General features: G+C 30.0%; 2 protein-coding genes across 8 annotated transcripts in view; both read left to right on the top strand.

Moving 5' to 3' along the window:
- The window catches only part of LOC131851190 (dual 3',5'-cyclic-AMP and -GMP phosphodiesterase 11), a 146849-nt gene extending 129675 nt beyond the window's left edge, over positions 1-17174 (top strand). For 6 of the 7 annotated variants that reach the window (XM_059201643.1, XM_059201642.1, XM_059201641.1 and 3 more), the window contains 10 exons: positions 3369-3527; positions 4127-4261; positions 8948-9097; positions 11422-11472; positions 12090-12344; positions 12630-12739; positions 13124-13312; positions 14105-14333; positions 14840-14923; positions 15593-17174. In XM_059201643.1, coding sequence (XP_059057626.1) covers positions 3369-3527; positions 4127-4261; positions 8948-9097; positions 11422-11472; positions 12090-12344; positions 12630-12739; positions 13124-13312; positions 14105-14333; positions 14840-14923; positions 15593-15937 — 1707 coding nt within the window. In that variant the 3' untranslated portion in view covers positions 15938-17174. The remainder of the gene's footprint in view (positions 1-3368; positions 3528-4126; positions 4262-8947; positions 9098-11421; positions 11473-12089; positions 12345-12629; positions 12740-13123; positions 13313-14104; positions 14334-14839; positions 14924-15592) is intronic. The other variant, XM_059201639.1, reaches the window with a different exon arrangement.
- A 5552-nt stretch (positions 17175-22726) lies between these two features.
- The window catches only part of LOC131851228 (long-chain-fatty-acid--CoA ligase 5), a 57995-nt gene continuing 53565 nt past the window's right edge, over positions 22727-27156 (top strand). Inside the window, exon 1 of the mRNA XM_059201689.1 lies at positions 22727-22875. Within this exon, the coding sequence (XP_059057672.1) occupies positions 22866-22875 (10 nt within the window). The 5' untranslated portion in view covers positions 22727-22865. The remainder of the gene's footprint in view (positions 22876-27156) is intronic.

Here is a 27156-nt window from a genome sequence, read left to right as displayed (position 1 = left end):
CTATATCAGCCGCCACGTAGATTAATTTATAAGCTGTTCTTACTTATCAAAGATGACGTCAAACTTCTGTGTTTAAAATTTTATTTTTTATATTTTTTCAACATATTTTTTGTGCAGTCAGTGTTAAAAACCATCATTATCTAGGTCTTCTCTCCTGACTAACAACCGAGAGATCATGCGTTCCAAACTGTCCTACATTAAAAAACTATCTCAGTCAATTTATATATATTTATGATTGATTCACCGGTGAAGGAAATACCAAACCAAAATATAGGCAGGCCCATATCAACGTTGGATCAAAATACACATTAAAATGTAGGCAGGTCGCGTGTTGCAACAACATCGACAGTTGACAATATTTCTGACTACCCCATCTGAGATAACAGTCATGACGGTATGTTATGTATGTGGTGTTCCAGTCGTGGCTTTTTTATTGATCTGTAACTCAGGATACGGTATTTACAATAAAATTTGCATTTTCGAATCGGGTCGGAAAATTAGATTAAATCGGTCGTTTATATACGTGAACGGAAATCAAATTTGGTTTAGAATGAAATTTCTATTGTTTAGTCAACAATTCAACAATATTGAGATTAATTTACGTCTAGATTCAAAATTTTAATTTCAGTTTATCTGTTTAAAATTAATTAGAATTCAACTAAATGAAACACTATGGAATGCAAATGAATGAATAAATACAACTTCAATTACGAACGGACAAATCCTAATATCGTTTCATATATATACTTGAAATGATCTAAAGAGGTAAGATTTGATTTGTTTGTTTGTATTCAATAGACCCTAAATCTGTTGGACCAATTTGACAAGTTACATTATCCCGGATGACCATAGCGTATAGAATATTTTTAAAAACGTTACAGATGTGAAAAAATACCAATAAAAAATCCTTTCATCGCGCACGTTTCGCAAATTATTGACAATAGAGCAACCGGACTACAGTTTTGTAGAGAACATCAATATTTACAAAAATATGACTACGATATCTCTAACTATTACAGTTAAGTCATCATAACTAATATGCCATATTATTCGTACCATTATAATTTTCAATTTTTTTTTTCAACCCTTGGGAGTGTACTGATAGTAGATACATTTTTTAGCCATAGTTATTATAATATAATAGTAACAATACCTTATATTTTTATTATTTGTTAAAAAAAGTGTGTGTTAAAAAATACTGAATACTTATTAACTCGATTTTTATTATACTATTCTATATTGTTATATTTGTTTTTGTTAAAGCCGAGTACTAGGATAGACAATAACAATATACGCATATAAATTTAATACTTCCGTTTAACTACAATGAGTAGTTACTATGCCATTGTCTGACTTCATAGTAATGAACATTTGCATAAAATTAGCATATCCCTGCTAATTTATATTACTAATTTAATTGATTGTACATATTTACTGCTACAACGTCATCATAATCATTATTTGAGGTCGGCGTAGTCTGCTATCTGCTTTCACTGATCCCTATCGACCGTCATAACTTAGCTTCTCCTTTTATACATTCTTGCACAAAGTACATCCATTTTTTCTTTCGTTCGTTCGATCATCTAAGTTTTTTTTAATATTTACTTCATAACTTGTCTATAACTGGCGCAACTTTCAAACTTATCTCAATATCTCAATCATTTCTTACGTTTTTCATATTTTACAGCCCAACATTCAGATATATACAAAACGTCAGGTCTTATAAATGATTTATAAAATGTAGCCTTCAGTTTCTGACATTCGGGAGTCGTATATCCTTGCTGAGATTGTCGCCATTTCATACCTCACATCATCACAAAGTCTATACCGGCATTAAACTGCATAGCTAAACCGAGTCACCGAAATTCGGAGCAGATTGGAAGTATTCACCATTTAGGCTTTACTGCTATTACTATTACTATTTTACTAACAAATTATAAGTTACCAACTGAACCAGTGAAACTTCGTTTTCGTTATATTTTCCCCGTTTTTATATTATTTGTTATTGATGCGCTCCTTCTGATATTAGATGTTATATTGCCTAGTCTTTCTGAATAAAGAGGCTATGTGTTTCTATTCGAAATACAAATTATTCAATCGAACCAATAATTGCTGATATTGAAAATATAGCTTTTATAATGTTTGTATAGATTTTCTAGTATTTGTAAATCAATACTAGTAAGACTTTGAAAGCCTTTTGCCTTCTGAGCGCGCGTGGAATATTCCACATCGTGTGGTATATACCGGTGGAAAATGTAATACTCCTGAAATAGAGGTCCGGTGCAACTATACTTGCCACCAATAAACATATTTGCCACAAGACCCCACATTTCAGAAGACCTTAACTAGCTCATGTGCTTCTAAATCCCTTTAAGATTGCGCTATTCGTAAGGTTCCTAGAAGAATTCTTGTTGGATAAATTAGATTCCTTATATCCAAGCTTGTTACAAAATAGTTTCTTATAAAATTGGATTAGACTATCCTTGAATCTCTATTTTGTCAAATTCATTCAGTTAAATTAAAATTTATATGTCAAATATTTTTGAGCTTTATTTACAGTCCATCTGACAGGATTAGTATTTACGGTCATTAGATTTGATTCTCAATCTAATTCCATTCAAAATCACACTTAAAATGACCTCTATTTGTGCCGTTAAATTCTTTGTCTCAGTCCAGTTTTCAAGTTAAATTAATACTTTGTAGGTTCAAATTATGCTTGACCTCAATTTGCATTTAAATGAACAAGCTCACGAAACTACACGATACTGCGTTTAATTTGCGTTTTCAGATGTTTTTTAAGTAAATCAAAACGGGAACGGTTTTTACTTCATCATTTAAAAATATGTACATATATAAATTTATAATTTTAAAATTGGTATTTACACAATGTTGTAATTAGAACCTTAAAACTTCACAACTGATATTTAATAAGGATGGAAGAAAATATTATTATGAAAATATCATGGTATTATGATGACACTAGAATAGTTACTACTCACAATAAATGTATGTCTCTTATACATGTTTTACCAGAAACCATGATGAATTCTTCACTATGGATTATCTGACCAGACATCATGCTTATCTTATTATCCGTCGTTAGAAAAATATTTGTAAAATCATGACGAGAGGAAATCTGTCTATTTGTGTGTCAATGTTAACATATAAATAGGATATTGTTGATAAAGAAGTTGGATAAAAGAAGAGGGCAATAATTCATTTTGTGAAAATGTTTAATGTCCAATGCGCCACCTACAATTTTATTAAACATATAATAGATGGCGATTTACAAATGTACACATGGGCTAAGTCATGAGCACTACAAGTTATGTATATATATATATTTACTTATATTATTATTATCGCAGGTATTACTGGTCCATGAAGCTTCAAAAGGAAGTTTCTCCCGAGTTTTCGACTTAGAAGCAGGTGATGACGCGGAACCTGGCACCCCTCGGACCTCTCCGTATGAGAGCCGATTTCCCATCAACATCGGTATCACCGGCTACGTAGCTACAACTGGCGAGGTAATTTTGTTTTTAATGCTATTTTTTCTCGAATGCTAAATAACATAAAGTAATCTAGACTTAATTCCAATTTAATGACGCCGTCTTGAATACACTGCGACCATATTTTTAATTTGTTACGTTCGCTATTCTGACTTGTATATTATGTATGTTATAATATAAAATAAAACTATCTTGCGATACATAAAATGTGGCTATAACTTATTTTATTTTTTTGTAACTAAAAATAATCCAATTATTTCCATTTGTTTCGGTGAATTTCGTTAAATTAGTTCATCAATAATTTCCCTCAATTTTATTCTAAAATATACCTTAATATACAAATACAATAAAATAACTAAAGCGCGTTGTAACGAATAAATTGTGTTAAAATATTATAACATACTGTAGATAAAAAACACAAAAGGCATTATAATTTTCCCGTTTCTGGGGAATAGAATATTTCAGCGCCTCGAAAAATCATCATTCCTCTTATAGAAAATTTTTTGCTGCAAATATTTTTTATAAACCTCACTCAGATATTTTTCGTTTTCTTATAAATTTATAAAATATTTATAGATATGTATAAAGATTTTATTTAACGAAAGTATTTCTTACAGACAGTAAACATCGCAGATGCCTACTTAGACGCACGATTTGACCCCTCAGTGGATGATGGCACGGGTTTTAAACACAATACAATTTTGTGTATGGCTATCAAAAACTCCGAGGGAAGAATTATTGGAGTCATCCAGGTACATATTATATTCTTATATCATTGTATAATATACACATATTTTGTATGCATAATAAAAGTGTAACCATTGTTCATAATATATATATGTAAGGTAATGCTGAATTAGCTATACTTTATGTACATTTACATTATAAATAAAAATGTAGACAATGATCGGCTATACCTAATTAGTTTTTAACAATACAATCCAGCCGTCAAAGCGGCTAACCAAATAAGATAATTAATACTTCACTTATTCAATTTCCTACTACTTAATTTACAAATGTGTACAGATTTATGACAGAGGTTATGTGAAATCTTAGAATATATTTGGTATAGGTGAAAATAGTCTTTTGATGGTGTATTGAAGTCTAGTGACCCTCTCAAAACAATGTTAGAGTATATACTTTAATACAATATATGGTCTATGTCACTCTAAAATTATGTACCTTTCGAACAAGGAATTTCACAAATCAGTGCGGTAGTACCAGAGTTTATTTTACTCATAACGAAATCCTCTCTCTGTCCCTTTATAATATTCTATATACTATAGACTTCCAATCTAACCAAAATTGAATCCGTGTAGGATGTTTTGTTAAACCGCCAAAAATTTTCCACTGTATCTTTAGATTCCTATACTAATTCATGAATAACTCGTTAAATTATTTTCATCATCAGTCATTTGTCATACTTTGTTTACTCCCTCATTTATGTGACAATGGGCATGTAAATGAATATGGAATTAGGCATGCGTGTAATGTAAACATATCTTACTAACACTATTTAATTACATGTGATTGTATTAATTAGAATTGTATTGAGCTGTACTTGAAATAAGTAAAGAAAATTCTTGGAAATCGGCTGTAATATGTATATATTTAATGTCTATAAGTTAAGTCGATTTTTTCAATAGGTAATACAAGTAATTAGGCATACGTATCATACTTTACTTTCTCTTTCAAAGTTTAATCATTGTTATGATCAGTAATCTTTCTCTGCTTTATTCTATTTCACCTTGGCTTTACCTTATATAGAACGTCTTGACCATCTGCATATTTCGAACAAGGTCAGCGTTTTTTGAGCCGTAAATGCCGTAGTTTTCTTGTAGATGTAGTTTTATCATCTGAGTATATAAAGTAACTTTAAAGCGATGTATCGTACCTATCAGAGTGTTATGACTAGATATCAAAACCATACTAACGATAATTTTCATATTTCTCATCATAATTATTCCACATGTTCGTGATACTTGGTCATAAATTATTGTATTAAGTGATTAACGTAGGAAACAGCGTTTGTGATATTCAAAGAGCGTAGAGTGAAGCATTCAGAGATAATGGTTATTCTGCGACTGAATACGAAGTGACAGTAATAAATTGTCTTGCCAATTCAAAATGTGAATACGAGAGTTACAGTAGGTACTAATTTATAGCCACTGAAAACTAATGCACTATTGTATACGTACATTTCTATAGATAAATGTTTAGATATCATGTAATATGATACATTATTTGTTAGGTTCACTCTAACAAATATTGTAAATTATCCCATGAAACCTATGAATAAATTTTAGAAATAATACGTTATTGAAAAATATACTATTATACGACTCCGTAAAACTTTAAAACGTTATACTTATAAAACTAATTTTATATAAGAAGTCAAATAATGAATCCGATTCAAATATTTATTTGGATAGTCTTCAAATTTTTGGCAGTGCTGATTACAATAAATTTTTCCATCAAAGATTTCTAAAAATTGTCTAACATAATTCCCGTATATAGAAACATAATTCGCTTATGAAGAATTATTGTACTTTGAGAAATCTTACATTTTTGCCTTCAGGTATATATCTATGTATATCCGGATTTCGCCCGGACTCAAGTTAATCTATTAAACGCCGCACAGTGTATATATAACTATTCTTGTGGATTTAGCAAGTAAATGTTACAATTAGTTAAATAGAACAGAAACATTGTGGTAAATGTTTATGTACCCAAAACTGCAAAGTTTTTATTGAACTATTGCGCAATGCGACAGATTCTGGTACAAAAGATCGAGGTCATTTTCAGGATAGTATAAAATTGCATCGAACCCATACTTTATGTTTCGTTACGTCATTTTGTACGCGGATATAGGAGTAACTAAACAGAATTTGGATAAGGCAATATCAGTTAGCTTTTACGATGTCATTTTGTTCCTTAATTTCATTTGGGCAATATCTTTAACCATTTGACTTGACCATTTACGAATATGCAGGAGCCTATAACAGATATACCAACAGTTGTGGCAAAGAACCCTTATTTTGAATGTCATAAAGGTCGTATTGGATTACAAACAGGTACACATTACAGTTGATCGCTTTAATTTCCATATATTCCACATAGGGTAGTTAGTGACAGCATCCACGAGATTATATAGTTGTACTTACATTTAATGGACCACAACCTATTAAAGTTTAAGCGATAAGACTGTAGTGAGGTGAGTCACTGTTATACAAACAAAATGTCACTGTCACTTTATCTTTATTGCAATTCATTGAAAAGTAATTATTACAGAACTACGAAATCTTTTCACAGAAGGTGTCATACGTTATGATTTTTTTATGTATTAAGATAATACGACTCAATTGGAAAATGAATTTATTCTTGAAGTCCAAATAATATTTAATGTTTTTAATTTATCGACTGCTTTTGGATTGGATAATTTATGACGACGACGACTCTCGTCGAGAATTGACGATTGTTTCAGTATAATTGTAGGTTATATGTTACGTATTATATTTTTTTGTTAAATGTTAAAATGAATACTTAGTTCGTCGGCTCAACGACACTAAGTGGACACCGGCCTCGGCTGTCTGTGTATTAAAAAAAATAGTGATTTTACTAAATTATACTATCTTTGTAAATATTGTGACTATGGCTAAAATATTTTAATCCCTTATTTTGTGGTTAAATATATTCATGTAAAGTTTTTGTAAAATGTTATCGTCTCATACAAAGTGACAATTCAAAATTTGTAACTAACAGCTGTGTGTAATGACATTTTAAATCGAAATTATCAAAAATATCTCTCTCGTTTATTGTGGAATATTAAACCTAGACTTTATTAGAGGGTCTCGTACAACAAACTCCACTAAGTTGTTTCCATAATTTCGTTATTACAACACTTTCATAACAGAGAGTTTTATAGACTTTCCTTATAATGCTGTTCGCAATATATTATACAGTTAGGTATTTTATCTTGCAAAATTATGGTTACTTGGAGAGCAAAGTCGGAAAGTTTTCGTCTGTAGATTAAATTTTTGAAGATTCTTTTATTTTATTTTTTAATAGAAAATATGAAGGGAAGTTACTAATTGATTATTTATAGTAGAATAATTCATTATTAAAAAATCTAGGTACATTATATTCTGGTAGATTTTTTTATACACATTATAAAACAAAGTCATGCAGTTTTTATTCGTCAAAAGAGTGATTTCTGAGGAAGTTGTTATTAAGCGAAGCAGGGCGAGTCGCTAGTTATAATAATACTTATGGAGATAACATTGCTGAATTAATTATAATTTATTTTTCAATGTAATTTAAAATCGCTCGCCTTAAAGTTTGCTCCACGTTGCTAAGAAAAGTTTGCCTTTTGAACTGTAGTCGTAGTAGTAGTAATTAATGATTTTAAGTATACGGTACAGTATCTTTGAAACGTGACTCTCTTTTATCCGCATTATACGACAATCTATACTTAATTAAAGTGTCTATAGACGTTATTACTCGTACTTCGCATACGATCTGCTGGATGTAATTATGATGTAATTTGGTCATTCAGTTTCATATACAAACTAACACGTACTTCCATAGTGAATTGAATTGCCTTACTTAACACTGTTAGATTCTTATATTCAAAGAATAGTACACATTAGACAAACTGTAAAATGTCTTTTGCGTTGGTATCAGTAACGTTTGGTATCTGTAACAGTTGGTGTCAGTTGGTAACAGTCTCACCTATTTCTGTTGTTGAACAGCATGCTTTGTTTTAGTCGTAGGGTGCAGTAAAATTACAGGATAAGAGGCATGATATCTTAGTCCTCTGGAGTAGCTACTCCAGAGGACTAAGATATCATGGCGTGAGGCGTAGCTACGCATGAGTGGTATCACGGGTGTCACATGATAACCTGATGTGCTATGCTATTATATTACATATATCCAATATTACATATATCAGGTGAGCAGTCAACTTTTATCCCATTCGAAAAAGGTAAAAAAAGTATGTAGTGTGGCTGAATAGTAGCTATATTCACGATATCAATATCATCCGTGAAAAATCGTAAGCAAGTATAAATACTGGAACTTAGGTACATATCAAATTTGCTATAATTTTAATTGAATTAAGAAATAATATCTTTGCTCTCCAGAAAAGGTTTGCAACTTCTTGCCAGTTTTAAAAAAAATGCACATCGCGACTTCGACTAATCTAGAGCACTCATTACTTTTTGTGTTTTGTATATATTTAAATACTATATAGCGTATATTTCTCTGGAATAATGTACTTATCATGCAGTGAAATAATGTATCAAACCATTGCAGTGATTTCAAAGTTTACTTCCCTCATAACAAAATCCACTGTCTGTCATCTCTTTATAATATTAGTACAGATACTGTAATGTGTAGTAGTAAATCACACTTATATACACTGTATTTTATTGTTACAGCTAGTCAACAAATTTGATGAACTGCTTTTCACCAAAAACGACGAGAATTTCGTCGAAGCATTCGCTATATTTTGCGGTATGGGGATCCACAACACGCACATGTATGAGAAGGCCATCACAGCTATGGCAAAGCAGAGTGTTACACTTGATGTAAGTATTATTATGTCTACTAAATTCACTTCGTTCTTCGTTCTTCGCTGACCCGTGCAACTTTGTACATCACACTTATTTGACATTTATCATTATATTTCGCCCAGTGTACATAATATCATGTTAACACTAGGTTTACGGGCGTTTCTTATATATCTATCTCTACGAGCATCCGTCAAATTGACGGGTGGATGAAAATACGTATTTATTTTTAAAAAATCAATTTATTCAAACTAAATCTGAGTTTAACAATATAAGGCTTCACGTAAAAATAAAATACTTATAAGTCAAATTTTTTGTTAAGTTATTACGAAAATGATAACAATAATATAAAGGCTATATAATCATATTTATCGAGGACATTTTTTACATACATATTGAATTTCTTTTGTGCATTTTCCGCATACGATATTTTTACAATACATACAGCAATTACTGCTTCTATTTTTATTACAGTAGCCCACTTGGCAACTTTTTCGCACTCCCGATGTTGAAAGTGACCGATCTGAAACGTCTGAACTGTAACGAACGTTCTCCTTGTTTTTTCCAGCTAATTCATCGGCTAAAGAAAATATAAACTCCTTTCTGGATATTTTCGATCCGGTACACTCTTTGTACAATATCCACGCGTTTATCGCTGCCAAATCTAAAATATTATAAAAAACTTGGAGAGGCCATCGAAAACACCCTGCTTTCACACTATATTTGCGTGCCATCTGCTACCGAAGTCTGTGAAAGTTCCTTGTGTGTGTTGTTTATGTTTGCACCAACACATGAACTGAATATCTTTTCGATACGACATTTAGTCTGCTGCACGCTTTGAGTTTCGAATAACGCGAGGATTTGACACCCGGGCTACACAATTCGTTATCGAGGCGCTATTGAGACTATGAGTTGGAGGGGGGGCGGGGTCTTAACCCTTTCTTTTAGTCTTATATTTGCATTTAGAGGTATAATTTTACAAGCGAAGCAAATATATAAGGATTGTTGACGTAATCAGCTAACCCGTCAAATTGACGGGTTCCGTAGAAATAGGTATACAAGATACAATTTTCAAAATTTATAAAGCTTAGGAAAATACTAATTGTGCGTATAAACTCTTTTAATGAAATTATAAATTTACGATGCAAAATAGTTAAGATTAATGCTATGGTTTTTTGCGTGTTTCATTTCAAAGTTTGAAATCCGTCAAATTGACGGGTCCCGTAAACCTAGTGTTAAATGAGAGGTTGTATGTTATTCTGATGTACATATATAATCTATTTTTGTAAATTTCTTCAAAATCCCTTCAGAAGTTTTTTACGTGAAAGAGTGACGAACATCTATCCATCCATACTCACAAATTTTCGCATTTATAATATTAGTAAGAAGAAAATTATATAACCTTTATTAAAAATCATCTACTATTATTAGAGTAAGATTATGTTTTAAAGTACTATTCTTACTAAATACTATTCGTCTACTTCACAAAAAGTATATATTTGTAATAACTTAAATACGTATTCAATAATAATACGTAAACAATTCAGCTAAAAACGATGTGAATGTAATGTAATGTAAATGTAAATAAAATAAAACTATAATAATGGCATTCAAAACCTCGCTACTAAAGTTTTTATATATAAGTACATATATGAATAATATAAATTATAAATTACACGTACCAAGTACGATGTTTAACCAATTTAAATATAGCATTATTTAAAGCGCTTAGTACCACTCTTATATAGTAATTATCTAATGAAGTTTCATTTTTGCTTAAAATATCTGAGTCTATAAAGCTTGTGGAAATTGAAAATTGTATTGTGATATATTTATTTATAAATCTAAGAATATAGAACCTGCAGTTTCTTCGACATTGCGATACCAATGTTCTTTATCAGATGAGCCGTTAGGCTCATAAATTCTTTAATATTGTTTCAAAAACGTTCTGAACTTGAACGTTCGTGAACTTCTTGATATTTTTACGATGACTTTTATGTATTTATGAGTGAACATCACGTATATTTAAGATATTTCCGTCCATATATTTTTAGAAAAATCCAATGTAACAAAACAAAAAATGAATTATAACGAATCTGTGTAGTACAGGGAAAATAAAATTATGAAGTCTTAAAAAGGAATTAATGAACGAAATCTGCTATTAATATCTTCCATTTTATCCGTATCTTAGTCTTAATAGAATTTAATTATTCCTTCTTTTTGTCTTTCAAAAATTAATATGCCAACGATGTTTTATAAAAGTATATATGTACCATATGAATATATTTACTGACTTGACTTGATATCAATAGATTCTGATTATTTTTTTCATTAAATTACAGGTATTAAGTTACCACGCATCCGCCTCGTTAGACGACGCTCAGCGATTACGGGTGAGTTTATTCATCTGTTTGCATAATTTATTATTATAAGTACAATCCTGTTGATATTATTAGGTTGACTAATTAATATAGTTTTTTTTTTACTTAGGAGTTATTGAAATTCAAGTAATACAAAGTAGCAACATTTTGACATATCAATTTATTGAAATGTACTGTCCGCGTGGAATGTTAAGTGGAATGTTCAACATTCCGCGCGCGCTGTTTGCGAATTGAGAATATTCCTATATACATATATCTATGTATGTAACTTCATAACATTATCCAATAAGGGTGTTAATTGTCATCACTTGTAAATTTTTTTAATTTAATTTTTATTTATAACACTATTGCAGTTGGACTGACGGACCAAATTGTACAATAAGTTGTAAGACCTTATGAACTATAAATAAATGGTACTTATTTTTTTATATAATTGGAATGGCAAATAAGCTGACAGCGCGCTAATGGAAAGTGTTGTCTATTAAACAGCAGTACGGTCATCACGATATCATATGACATGCGTGATATCAAAGCTTGTGTTGCTATTCCAGACGCCTTCTTATCCCGTAATTTCAAATATAAACTACCAATATTTTCAGGACTTAACGAGCCCCTTCTTTACTTTTCAGACTCTAAGGATACCCTCTTCTGTACACTTCAGTCTTCATGAGCTTGAATTTGATGATATCGACCTAACCGACGACGATACTCTAAAGGCATGCCTTAGAATGTTCTTGGACTTAGACTTCGTGGAACGATTTCATATCGACTACAGTGTGCTCTGCCGGTGGTTGCTAAGCGTTAAGAAGAACTACAGGAACGTGACCTACCATAATTGGAGGCACGCGTTCAACGTTGCTCAGATGATGTTCGCCATATTGACTGTAAGTTTATAAGTTTATACCTCCGAAACTTGTAAAATTATTGTGTAATAAATCATTTATTGATTATTATACAGTCTTAGATTTCGAATTTCTGCAGTAACAATATATATTGATCAATGTAAAGTTTCAATGAACATTAGTTGCTTCTATAATACTACACCTCTTTGAATTTAACTATTCTCTTTCTTAGTCGTACACAATCGACAGAGTGATAGTAGCTTTCATGATGGTAACTCTTCGTTGTCCTCCTTGAATTTAACTATAGGGTTGCTTAATTATTTTCAGGAGACCCAGTGGTGGAAGATATTTGGGGAGCTAGAATGTTTGGCTCTAATCATCGGCTGTTTGTGTCACGATCTTGATCACCGAGGGACCAATAACTCTTTTCAAATTAAGTATGAATATATACAATATTTTCATTTAATTCTCTTGCACATTATTCATCATCTTTTTTACTTTTATTACTATAATTACGTATTATTACTTCAAAACTTCAGACACTATGTTTATACCAGTAGATAACATTATTAATAATTTAATTAATAGCTCTCCGAAGGTCGCATTACTCGAAGTGTTTTGAACATCTGTCAATATCAAATTGTTTGGAATTAGGAAAAAAGTCTATAATTCCAGCCTTGCTCTTATCAAGCCTTTTCCCCCTGTTATTATGGTATTATGTATTCATTCTCCAACAATATCTCTTTTAATATTTATATATTTACGTAAAATTGTATGTCGAAGTAAATACCTTACACGAATATTACTTATCTTTTCCTCAGAGCATCGTCACCTTTGGCACAACTGTACTCAACATCGACAATGGAGCATCATCACTTTGATCAGTGTTTGATGATTCTGAACTCGCCTGGAAACCAGGTTCTCGCGAATCTATCCTCCGAAGACTATGAAAGAGTAGTGAAAGTACTCGAAGATGCTATACTATCCACCGATTTAGCTGTATATTTTAGGTAAATAAATATATGTATTATTATTTAGTTAATATTTTAATATTATATATAAAAATGAATACAATGCAATTTTTTCTAGATATAAGTGTGAAATATTAAATTATAAATCTGCACTAGTAGCGAAATTTTTCTTCTACTTTTTTGACATACTAAGACCAATTACTTATTTTATAATTTTAATCTTCGATAAGAATACATTATATTATAATTTTAACCTATATTTTTAATTACTTAACGATAAAGGTTATATCTATATAATTAAATGAGAATCATTATTTCATAAAAGACAAAAACTTCTTCACAGGTAAACACATTGCCCCCAAAAGTCAACCCCTTGTGTAAATACGTGGCACTCTGACACTTATCATGAGTAATTGAATTGGTCCAACAGGGTTGCGTAAATATATCAGCACATGTACCTATAGTCTGTGATAGACTTTCTTACCCTTTATGTAATATGTAATACGATATCGTTAACGTGTAGATAAATACTTGTAAAAGTTCATAGTTGTCACCATTAGGTGATTAGAAGAAGCAATTTTTTTTATCTCGGGTTCCATTCCCCGCACGGTGCAAACATTTGTATTCGTGAGTATGAGTTTTTGTATCAGTCTGGGTGTTTTATATGTATAGTATGTATGTATTTACAAAAAAAAGGTATATAAGCATTTATATAACTAATATCTAGTTAGTCTAGTCTAGTACCCATACCACAAGCTCTGCTTACCGTAGGACAAGATGACACTGTTAATTGTCCAGGGTTATTTATTTATTTATATTTATTATTTTCAGTAAACGCAAACCTTTCATCGACCTAGTGAGCGTCGATAGAACAGTGAGTCCAGCGTGGGGTGAGTGTGAGGAGCGGCGGGGGTTACTCCGAGCCATGCTGATGACAGCGTGCGACCTCGCCGCTATAACAAAACCTTGGCCCGTTGAAAGACGGGTTGCCGCTTTGGTAGCTGGAGAATTCTTTAGACAGGGCGATTTGGAGAGGCAGAATTTAAATCTGACGCCTATAGTAAGTTCTTTCATAAACGAAATATTTTGTTAGTTATTTTACCACCATAATTAGTTATTTTATTAATGCCATCTTTATTTTGTTTACTTTGAAACTAACTGTGCTCGCGGGGTCACCCGCATGAAATTTATAGCCGATGTGTTATTCTGATGTATAAGCTATATTACTGTAAAGTTTCAAAATCCGTTCAGTAGTTTTTGCATAAAAAGTAACAAATATCCATCCATCCATCTATTCATTCAGTAACATAGTAACTAATTTTATATGATTTCATTAATCAGAACTTAATTTCCAAAGATAGTAAAACTGAAATTATTATTTGTTGTATGTTAGAGAACGTTTAGTTATAATTTAATGAAATGTTGGACGAATGTCATTCGAATTAATGTCATACTTCACACTTACAAGTAAATTTTACTATGAGAATGTTCTAGAAAAGTCATTTATATAGGTATATATTCTCTAAGTTAATAGTGATAAAATACAGTCATTACGTTTGCTTTCAGGACTTAATGAATAGAGATAAGGAAGACGAACTCCCCGCTATGCAAGTCAAATTTATTGATACTATTTGTCTGCCTATTTATGAGGTAAGGAAGTACATAAAATAATATATTAACATATTTTGATATAAAAATATGTATGTATTATTTTGTTTTTTAATGGGTCCGAAATATATTATATTGTTCAACATTATTGTTATACACTAAGCGGACCCGGTAGACTTCATCTCGTCCGGAAAAGTAGTGCCTAATTATTAGTATTTTTAATAAAAAGAACTCAGTGAAATATGAGCATAATATTTCATCGAAATAGGTCCAGCCATTTAGGAGTTAGGTGACAAACATAATATACATATATTAAGATTTACAAATATAACAATATCACCACCACCACCTGTTGAAAAACAATAGCTGTCGCCTATAGACATGAAGAGCATAATATTTTTCGTGTAACATATTGTACTAAAATACTGATCAGTAGTACTGGTACAAATCCTCAAATCAGTTGTACTGATATTATACAAATAGTAGTGACGAAAACTATTTGTACTACTAATTAAAATAATTAAGTTATTTAGTCAGCTCAGTTTTGTGAATGGAACAAAAAAATATTGTTTGTTACAATAATTGGATTATTTTAGAGTAATAATTAAATACTCGATCTATTATTTTAATGTGAGATATCGACGCAGTTGAATTTTTACAAAGTGTACCTTGTTTGTATTATGATTAATATACAAATTGTCTTGGTTTTAGGCGTTCGCGGTACTTTCACCAGCGTTGCAGCCATTACTCGATCGAGTGAAAAGCAATAAAGCTCATTGGATCGAGATGGCTAATAACGGCGAGAAAATTGATTATTCGGTACAGGAAAGGGAGCATATGAATGAAAAGAATGACAAATCGAGTCTCAGTTCTCAAAACGTGGACGATACGGAAAACACGTACGAAGGCGATAGCAGTGGCGCCGTCAGTCTCTCATCAGAGACCAATTCGAAATATGAAAATCTCGAGAACCCTGTCGTCGGTCTACTTTGCAACAACGTTCTCGCAATGCCGAGGGATCCTAATAAATTTTGTCATTTAAATGATTTAAATTAAATTAATTGAAATATGAATATGACATTGTGATATAGTGAAACACGTCTTATTAAATGTGGATTGCGTCCATACCCTGTTTCGAAGGCCAATAGACAAGCCAAATTTTTAAATTAGAATGTTTTATTCAAAACCAACGAATTTCGAATATATTTTTATAGTCTAAATTATTTCATACTTTATATATGTATAATGAAATTTGGAATTTTATTTCACTATTCATCTTCTACAATAGATTTGACTTTATATAGTTATTATTACCGCCTCATTCATGTAAACATAATGTCTAAAAACAATTAAGGAGTTATTGAATAAATTTTCCAATTATAGTACTAAATTAAATGAGTAGGTATTCGCTTTACTTGCTTCAAATATAGGCAAAAGTATGTCTGCGCGCGCCGTGATTAATAACTCATATCATTTTCTATTGGTCTACTTGAATCCAGGGACAATTATTCGAGAGTGAAGTGTGTTGCGAATGGATTGTGTGATATTTGTGTAGTAAATAGACGATTTTAGTCGAATTTGAAATTCATCTAACGCATGGCGTACCCATTACGGATAAGTTCTCATGTCGCACTATTTTTGTACACTTCATTTTAGCTTTACATTTTTTAAGTACCTTTAAGAAGTCTTCAAGTATGTACCTAAGTGTGGCCTTGTACTTTTTGAATTCTCTATAACTGATTATTTTATTATAGTCTGATGTGGATCTATTATAAAATTTAACTAATTAAGTAAAATTTATAAGGATTTCAAAAAGTATATAGCCATAATAAATGTGTTGATTTACCTCATTCGCCTATTCTTATGTATTACATGAAGTTATTCGTGTGTCGCTAGATTTCGTATCATTTAAGATACCTATATACAATTTTCAATAAACATTGAAGATTTGTTTTTGAGGAATATTCTAACAGTAGAAAATGCAGGGCCTAACTGTCGTGACGTAGTTATCAAGCAACTGACCAAAATACCAAAAAAAAATAATTAGGTATTACTGAATTGTTGATTTTTAGTTATGATTTATTATTAAAATTAAAACATTCAAGCTATGAGTATTATAAAGTATGAAGATAATAATTTGATCCTATTAAGTTCGATTAATGTAATACATAAAAGGTAAGATTTGTATAAACCCGATTAATTCAAATATTTAAGGGTTTGGTTACCTGTTATTGTTTGAGACAAAGATTTTTTGTTAATAAGAAGTACACACACGATTTCCGTAATAAGTTATTTTATAATTATAATTACGAGATCTACGTAAATAACCATATACATTATACATAACCATATCATTAATTTGTTTTTCAGAAACTATTTATTCAATTCATTATATTGGAGTTCATAAAAAATACATAGCTTCAATATTATGAGAATAATTTTACCTAATTCTTTCTTTAAATATATTATGACATATTTCAATATTTATTATCAATTGTTTTAGCGTTATTTAAATTATTTTTTTTATAATCAAAGTATAAAATTATATGTATCCATGATAATATATTATTTAATGTAATGACGGAATTCATATGATGTGTTGGTTTTCGTGTGCGTACAAAGTACTTCCTGCACATGTAAATAATAGAACAATACTAATGTATTGTATATATTTGGTAAGTACTTATTATAAAATTTGATTTCGTAGACCGTTTCCAGTTTGAACGTTTTATGGAACTTTTGCCTCGCAATGACATTTACCTAGAGACAGTTACGGCACCCAATTATCCATTCCAATTTGTTCCAGTCCATAACTATTATTTGTGTCGTCTATTATATTACCTACGTATAAAAAACAAAAATATTTGTCAATTAAATATTGTATAATCAAGACTTATCGCTGTTATTTTTTTTTTTTATATAAATTTTGACTACTTGTATGAAAAGCTTTTTGAAATTAATATTGTATAAACTGCAATAAATATTTATTTAACGACCTATTTAACTCAGTTGTAAAGAGCCGTGAAAAAAGTTTAAGACAGAGAAGAACCTAGAATGTCATCAATTTTTCAGAGACTATCAACGGCTGTTGAGCGTTGGCACTGACGTTTTGGCACTTTCGTTTTATATGAACATTACCAGGTAGAACATTAAAGGATAAATTATTTATGTCATACTCGTATTTCGTATTGTTAAGCAGAGATGACCAATTCTTATTTTGATGTACATCTTTTATTAGTGTTTCTATAATGATAATTGATAATATTTAAATATTAATAGACAAACTATTTATTGCAGTTTAACAAAATCTGTTACGAAAGATAAAATAATATCATCATTTTCTATTATAAAAGAAGATCGCTTCAAATTCTATATATTAGATAAAATAGAAGGTTAGAAATGCAGTAATCGTGAATTACAGATTAAATATCATAATACGACTAGAACAGCATACATCTAAGCTTTATTTTGCTTTACTATAGGCAGTTTAAAGCTATTAGAGTCGTTTAATGTACCTAATAAGTTTTTAGTGATAAGTAAATTACGTTTACTGTGTTTCGCGATCTATACTCATATATTCAAATATTTACTAAATTTTCTTGCTATTTCATAGAAAATATGACCAATTTCACTGATATAATAAACAAATACAGTATTTTCTAATTGGAATAATTCTCTCTATAAGCGTATAGATATTTACTACGTGAAAAATCTCAAATTAATTGTGGTAATAAACTATGTACAACACTAATTATAAGATTATTGTAAGTATTATTAGAAAATAATTAGAAAATTAATAACTGTAATTCACTAAATGACGAGTTGGATGGTGTGTGAATAATAATGGAGGTTGTTTTGTTCCAAACAAAAAATGTTATTTATTTATGATTAAACAAATTTTGAAATAATCATCTTATTTATTTAATAACTTTGTTCTTTTATACATCCTTTTCATGATAATTAAATCTATCATCATAGAAAATAATAATATATATAATAAATATATATTTTTAATATTATTTATTCTATGTATATATTTAGTTTTAATTTAAAATCACTTTGGTTATAGGTAGGTACCCCAGTTGACTTTAAACTATTATCACCTTAGACAATTTTATTAATGGACCTAATAATACGTCCTACCAATAGTCCAGTCATTTAAGCTTAAATTTGGTAAGAATCTCGGAATTCGAGATGCTCGGCAGTAAGTCTGTTAATACTTGTATATTGACACCCTAAAAGTTGTCTCAAAACCTACATATGATAGGGTGTGCGCAACTATTAAATTTCAAGGTCAAAAGTCACAAAAATCAATTTTTTTGTAAATATCTCATTTCCTATGGTTTTTTTGCTATTTGTATTTATTAACAATGTTGTAGACTAAAAATTCTCTACAACTTTTGTTTAAAATTTTTTTTATATGGTGAACCGTTTTCGAGATAGAGGGCAGAGAGCGCGCGGTCACAGCATAACTTCAGGTCAACCGGTGCCTCCGGTCGAAAACGCGCCATATATAGTTGATGAACTATTAATAAATCAATGTTTGTAAAATTTTATTAACCATTATATTATATTTTATCATTTTCTTCATGCATTAAATCTATATCTATTCAATAATACTGATAACCGATATTATTTACAAAGGCATTACAGTTCCAAAATAATTGTTGTATTTGACGGATATTCAGACTACCGTAAAAGCTATGGAGCAGCAGAGAATAACTGATTCACTTGCAAAAACGTATGAAGTCTGTTTCAATGTAACAATGGTTGTACCAGTTACTCAAGAACATGCAATAACTACAAATCGAAATAACAAAGATAAGCTCATTAATATGCTAATTGAAAAATTACAAGCTGCAAATATTAGATACTACTAAACAAGCCAGAGATGATGCGGACATTCTTATTGTTGAAACTGCAAAGTCTGAAAAAACTGCAGTTATAATAGGACAAGATATTGATTCACTATAGCACTATAGGAGGTAGCATATTGTGAGCTAAGCACAACCATGTAGAACCATTAGCGGATCCTCTGCATTGCAATCCTTGAAGGAATCTCTGAGATTAACAAATGTGTGCTAACAGAGGGCGCTATTTTCAATATTTTCCTATTTACATCAAGTTTAAATTCCATTTATTTACTAGTCGTGTTCCGTAGCTTCAAAAAATATTGATAAAATAGACGTCATGCTATACAATTTTAAAGTTCATTTCAGTTCTTAGGAAAATTATTTTAACAGTTTGTCTACTACATACTAGATGGCGTTGTATGAAATGGTAGTTACTTGTAAATATCTAAGGTTCTAGAAGTAATTCTGAATATTTTCAGTCTCGAAATAAGCACATATTACTGACACCGATAACAGAATAATATTATCAGCAATACGAATATATCTATAAGTGAAAAAACTTGGACTATATATACCTTTGTTCACTGTATCTGGGATTGAAATTTTAAGGATAACATATATATCCCTTCTACAAATCTCATTTTACAATCATTATGGATATAAATTTAGCGGTTTTCTTATTAATACAAATATACAGGTAGGTACATTGCCAAGTATATGAGATACCTACCTATCAGTCAATTTATTGTAGCTAAAATCCGTCTATTACATTTTGAAATAAAAAAAACAGATCAAAATCGGTATATGTGTTTGGGAGTTATAGTGCATATATGTTAAACTTATAAAATACGGTGCGGTGTTTACAGAGTAGCGGCTAACGATTACGTAGCTACACAGAAAAAAATTGTACTTTATTACCTATTTTTATTTTTCAGTCATACCTAATACTGTTACTTATCGTGTATCTAACTATCTCATATAGACCAAATTGTCTGCCATCTATTGGTATGCTTTCTTACTAAACACCCTTTAGTAATCCGAACTGCTTCAGATCTAGCGACGCCTAGTGCCTACCCCTTACCCTTACTGTCATTATTTATTAACTTACCTGCGGTATTGTTACCTATATATTTCTGATAAAACAATGCGTTACTGTGAGCTTCTAAGATATCGACTTAAAATTAATTTGATTAAAATACTTTTAAAATGTAGCACCCGTCTAGCCGTCTACTAGGACCTAAATCGTAAAATGTATTTAGATAGTCTAAGTACTAGATGACATAATTCAAATTATTTGTAACTTATTTCCGTTTAGAATTGATAATTAAAATGGAAGTGTTTCCATTTCCCGCCAGTAATTTTATCAATAACACTGCGCATGTCGCGCATGTCACTGGGCTTTCATTTCATTTCACTTTATACAGAAATACAGAAAGGGATGTGAAATAACCTTCAAAGTTTAATACGCATGCGCTTTATAAAGTAAGTAGACACTAGACTAACTAAACAGCTAATGCAATGTACAGCATTTTCTGTCAAGGTTAGTGAAAATTATACGAACAAAAATAATATTAAATAAATAAATAAAATTTATCCTGTGATGGACGAATGTGTTAAGATTATTATAATTGATTTATTTTTATTTACAATGAAATGAATTTATCTTTTGTATAAATTCAAGTGTATTTGTGTAGTGTAGTCCAATAGGCGAGAATCTGATAATTGAATGCGTAAGTAGTAACTTATCACATTCTTAAAAGGTTACCTTATCAATAAGAAAATTACACATCAATATGTAATCTTTATGTGCTTGCACAATTGGAATAGTTTGAAATAAAAATATTTTGACAATTTATAAATCACCAATATTTAATTTATTTAGTATATTCTTCCATTAATTCTAAATAGAGTCTTGCACGATTCACGCGTGATCCCAGCCCATTAGGATTGCCCGCGATTGCTTTTACTACTCCTCACCCAAATTGAACTTTATTGCGCAGCCTTAAAGGCTAAAAAGTTGAATCTAACTTAGTACTTGTTATCATCAACCCGCGTGGATCAATATACCTATCAGAGAATTTAAATTATTTATACGACTAGTAGCTGCGGTCAAATGTCCATCTTCTTCAAACATACGTACTTACGCCTCTACTTTACTTATCCCACATATGTTAACATTAGCTCACATTATATTGAATCTAAGTTCAAATTTGTAAACTCACAGAATATATTTTGTTTGTAATAAAAACTATTTCTGTTTTAAATAAAACATTAAAGAACCATAAGTAGGTCACACTTATTCTTCCTGTCTATAATTATGACTTCCAACGTCATAGAATAATTATATTGTGGCACATAAATGGACGGAAAACCCGTCAATATAGTAGGTAGGTACGTAATGTTAAATTTTATAAATATCAAAATATTAACAACAATGGCAAGTATGACCGCAAATAAAAAATATCAATTTCTGAAGTAGAAACTACTTTAATATAACTTCATAAAATAAATATTTACTGAACGAGTATTGTAGTATAATATCATACCTAATAGATAGGTTATAAAAAATGTGTAAGTAAGTTTTGAAATGTACTCATAAACTGTTTAGTTACCGGTTCTAGTACCAGAAATTAATTAAAAAAAAGTTTAAACTAAATTGCATGCCCTTAGGTACAACGTTTAATTTTGGAATCAAATAAATTGTCTAGTCTAAATACGTTACGATTTGCCACACGATCCGAAGTCGATGTGTCGATTTGATACTAATCGATACGTTAAGAGGCAAGGTGCTCATTCGGAAATATCTAAATCAGATAAACTCGTCTGATCAACTCCACCGATCGTTTGCCAATTTGTGTCGTTTGTATTTAATAATGATAAATGTACTTGTAATTTACAGACTATACAAAGCCACGCATAATTTAACACTTAATTATTATCTAACATTTACTTATTCACTGGTAGAATGTTATCACAAGCGCTGTGTTCTCAGCATATAGCAGTCGTATACGTTACTAAAAAATTACAAGCTAAATTTAGTATCGATATAAATACGAAGTGTGTGCGTACTACGGTACAGTAATACAGTGATTGTTTCTTTATTTTCAAGGTTCCAGGGTCCATTCTTCAAGATGTTAAAATGTAAGTTTTTTCATTTTTTGCTTTTATAAAAGTATAATATATAATATTACAATATATAGCCACTCGTATGTTGTCTATGAACATTTATGAAAACATCGCTCATTTTGATTATCTTTTTATATATTTAGTATACTTAATATATAACCGAAGATTACGCTAATCTTAAGAACTAAGTATTAAAGAAAATGGATGGATGCATATTTTGTGTAAGTATTGTATATTGACTTTTCTGTTTAAGTTTACGCATTAAAAATACCTACAATCGTCGGAAGATTCGTTACCTGTGAATCAGATTAAACAAATCTTAATAAAGTTGTAACAGCAGAATGGGTTGCTAGCACGAATAAATATAAAGTTACGAATCTACCAAGTTTTGAATCCGTTAATGTGTAGTAGGATTATGGTAAATATTGCGCTGAAATAAAGTATCATTAATACTATAAGTATTTATAAGTTATAAAATTAATTTATTATCAACTCCTTTAACTCCTTTATTACCAACTTCCTATAATATTTCCGCGTACGTAATATTATAAACCTAAGTATAATTACTTAATCATACAATGTATATATATATATATATATATATATATATATATATACATAGATATATATACATATTTAACTACAGTGTGTTTTAGCACTTAGGCATGTCGGTTTTTATTTAATTTTAATCCTACTTACAGTGCAAAAGCAATAGCACTGTTTAAATTGAATATTTAATTCTAAATTGTCTAATTTAAAATTTCTACAATATTGCTGACAATGTATTAAAAATAACAAGACTATCCACATAGTAACGTAGGTCATAGTAGAATTTAACAAATAATATGACTAACATAATAAAAGTTTTCTGATTCAGTCGTGGTTGATATTTATAAATCTAGGAATAAGTTGTATGATCTCTATGGTAAAAATATATAAAACAATACAATAAAACATTCAATCTGACCGAATGTTTTATTGTGTTATTGTATTGTATCAGGTACATGAGTTCAAAAATATCAAATCTTGGACAACAACAATTCATAACTTTTGTGTACTCACTAAGCTTGTAGTAGCTAAAAACAAAATAAAGGGCAATAGGACACACTGGCGACAATATGAGTTGTTTTAAATATTGATAAAATGTTAGTTAATTCAGATAATGAAATCGTGGAAACTTTACAATGTAGTTTTATTGACGTAGGTACAACAACACAAAAATAGCGACGTTAATAATCATATTATTGGATACAAATATAAACATGTTACTTTGTAGCATCGTCTAGATAATGTAATGTTATAATGCCAAAGTACTTTAAATTTTATTATAACTAATCTGTATTCAATAAATTTAGGAATATTCTTTAAGAAGTACTTGTGGGATAAAAAATATTTACATTGTAAACGACTAAAGACACAAGTATATACCTATCGTTAGTAAGTAACTAATTGAGTTGTAATATATGTAGTGTGTATATGTTACATATGTACATACTCTCAGTATTTATATTAATAATCTGTTTCTAAAATGGTTCCAGTTGAAGATAACTGAAGCCAGTGTTAATTAAACTAACAATAAGTACAATCAAAAATAAAAAATTAAGTGTATAAGTGACAAAAATATCATTCAATATTTTTTTTGATTGATTACATTTATTTTAATGGGTCTATTTATATTAGAATTTCCTTATCAAAAGGGCTTGTCTTTTATCACATTGATAATATGAATATAAATTTGATATCTCCTCAACAATGACTGACTTTCACTATTGAATTTTACTCGATTTTACTTTGTCATTATAAAATATAATATTACAAACGTAAATCTAGACGTATCTACCTAGACGTAGTGGAAAATTAGAATGTAAAAATAAACAAATAGAATAAGGTACAAAATATGTATGTATATAAGAAAGATAAATTAAGAAGACTCAAAAATCATAAGTAATTGTAGGTTGTTAGGAAGGATTACAGAATATGTAAAATAAAACGTGGAAAATAAGGCAGTAGTAAGCCTGGAAGTTCATATCCAGATTTGATGTGTGTATAAAAAAAAATGTAAGCTGTGTTTCGGTTTTAAGAACTGACTGACCTCAGTTACTAACTCAGTCCTCCAAAATGGCAAAGCATGTGGCAAAGCAAAGTATACCGAGCAGCACATGACAACGTGATGCTCATGGTGTTGTTAATTTATTAACACGACGCCGGCGGTTGCCATGGATACAGTCAAGTGTAAACATTGCATCTTGTTGCAAATATAAAATCTATTATTTTTAAACTACATTATTAGTATACGTGAAGCAAAAACTTTGTAGCCCTTTTTACGAAAATTGCGCGGACGGACGAGTATGAAATTTCGTACTCTTTAGTTTATATAGAAAAAGAGTGTAAATATAAATATATTTTTATAAAAACTGAATAAATTTAATTAATTAAAAAAACCATTACACGCACTATAATGTATTTGACACACACACGCATCCGCGTGGCGTGGCCAATGCCTGTGATTAGAGAAGTATAGTCTTCGACAACAGAGCAGAAATAATGTTCAAACTTATATTTTGAATTAATTATGATTGAATTTCGACTACTAGGTCGTAATTCGATCACTTGTTAGTTATGTTAAATGTAAATTCTTAATCTAAATCCTCAATATCTAGCTATAATAAATTTAATCTCTGATTAAAAGCTTAATAACTAGTATAACAGTATACTATTATTTATATGGTTTAAAATTGTTACATCTCTATCTCAGTGTAAATCTTGATCAAAAAACGTGGTCTGATCATATTAACTTGTCGATTAAATGTTTGTGGTGTAGCGCTAAATTTAAATATTTATATTACGTTTACGTCTTTTCAGTATAGGTTATGCAAAGTTTATTTAATATGTAATTTGATTGATTTGCAGTTATTTATAATTAGTTTCTCTTTTTCATATGTGTAACTTCATAATATGATGATAAATTAAAGAATGTTTTTTGTTGTATCGAGGAAGATACTATAGTTCTCTACATATATGCGATATTAAAAGTCAAGTAAAAAATACAAAATAAAATAAAGCGATGTATGGATGTATTTTTACTATGTATATGGAAGCAGCTAATTAGATCTACTAAAATATAAGACATTCGCATCTCTTAATAGTATTAATCCTAATTTCCGTCTACTAATACTTTTTTTCTGTGTAAATTAGAATCAATCGGAACAAATTTCCTAAATTTCGTTATAAATCCAATGTTACGAAATTAGCGTCTAAAGTCGTCTCTTTGAGCTATAGTTTCATAACGATGTTTATTATCACGTAGATTCTATGGAAAATTTTTGTTTCCTTGAAAGACAATCCAACTCGAATCCAAATAGATTGAGTAATCTATTTGGATTTCAGTTTCCAGGGAGAGTTCCCAGCCCACCCCACAATGCCCACATGTTACATGATACGGGCCCCACCCATAATTTCCTATTAATCCACTTATTTTCTTAAATTGTACCATTTTCCTTATGATTATTTGTATGTCCTTACGTAAATCAGTCCTCTTTGTTTTTTAATCTATTACGACAGACTCAGTCTAGCCATCCTTGACCGCATAAAGTTTTCAACTGCATAAAAGCAATCTCTGAAACTAGTTCCTGCAACAAATTTAAGACGTCTATTTATAGACCTTAGATTCTAATGAATATTATTCTATATTTATATCTGGCGGTAATATATTAAAATCGTAGAAATACAACTTCTATAAGAAGATAATGCGAGTTTTTAAAATTGAGAGAGGAAACAACAATATTTGACTTGACTTTTTACATCAAATTACAACTACTTCATTAAAATATTAACTATTTAATTGATTTATAATGCCTTGCATATGTATAGAGGATAATACTAAATTACGAGTATATCAGTTGAATACGTTAATATCCACATACACCATCTCCCATGGCACAGATCTATGTAATGAAAAGAAATACGTTAATAAAGGTCGGTGTAAAACTTACTAACTTGTGATTTAACTTTTTATCGTTTCAAACAATATAGAGGCAATTTATAGTTCATTTTCTTTATTAATTAATCATTATTTAGTTACATATAGAAAAATCCTTTCATAAAATCTTTAAATGATTTGTTTACTGAAAGAAATAATTCTGTTACAACAATTAATTGTGACAAAAAACAGCAATTACTAGACTATAATACCTCAAAGGTAGGGTTATTATACGATATTGTGAGCATGGGTAGATAACTAACCTCTACCCTTGCCCACTGTATCACTCTTTTCATTCTGAAGATGTTGTTGAAACT

Source organism: Achroia grisella, unplaced genomic scaffold, assembly GCF_030625045.1.
Source record: "Achroia grisella isolate CSIRO2021 unplaced genomic scaffold, CSIRO_AGI_Agris_v1 utg782, whole genome shotgun sequence".
NCBI classification, from domain to species: Eukaryota; Metazoa; Arthropoda; class Insecta; order Lepidoptera; family Pyralidae; genus Achroia; species Achroia grisella.
The sequence above is the reverse complement of the archived record's forward strand: the minus strand, read 5'-3'. Positions and strand labels throughout refer to the sequence as shown.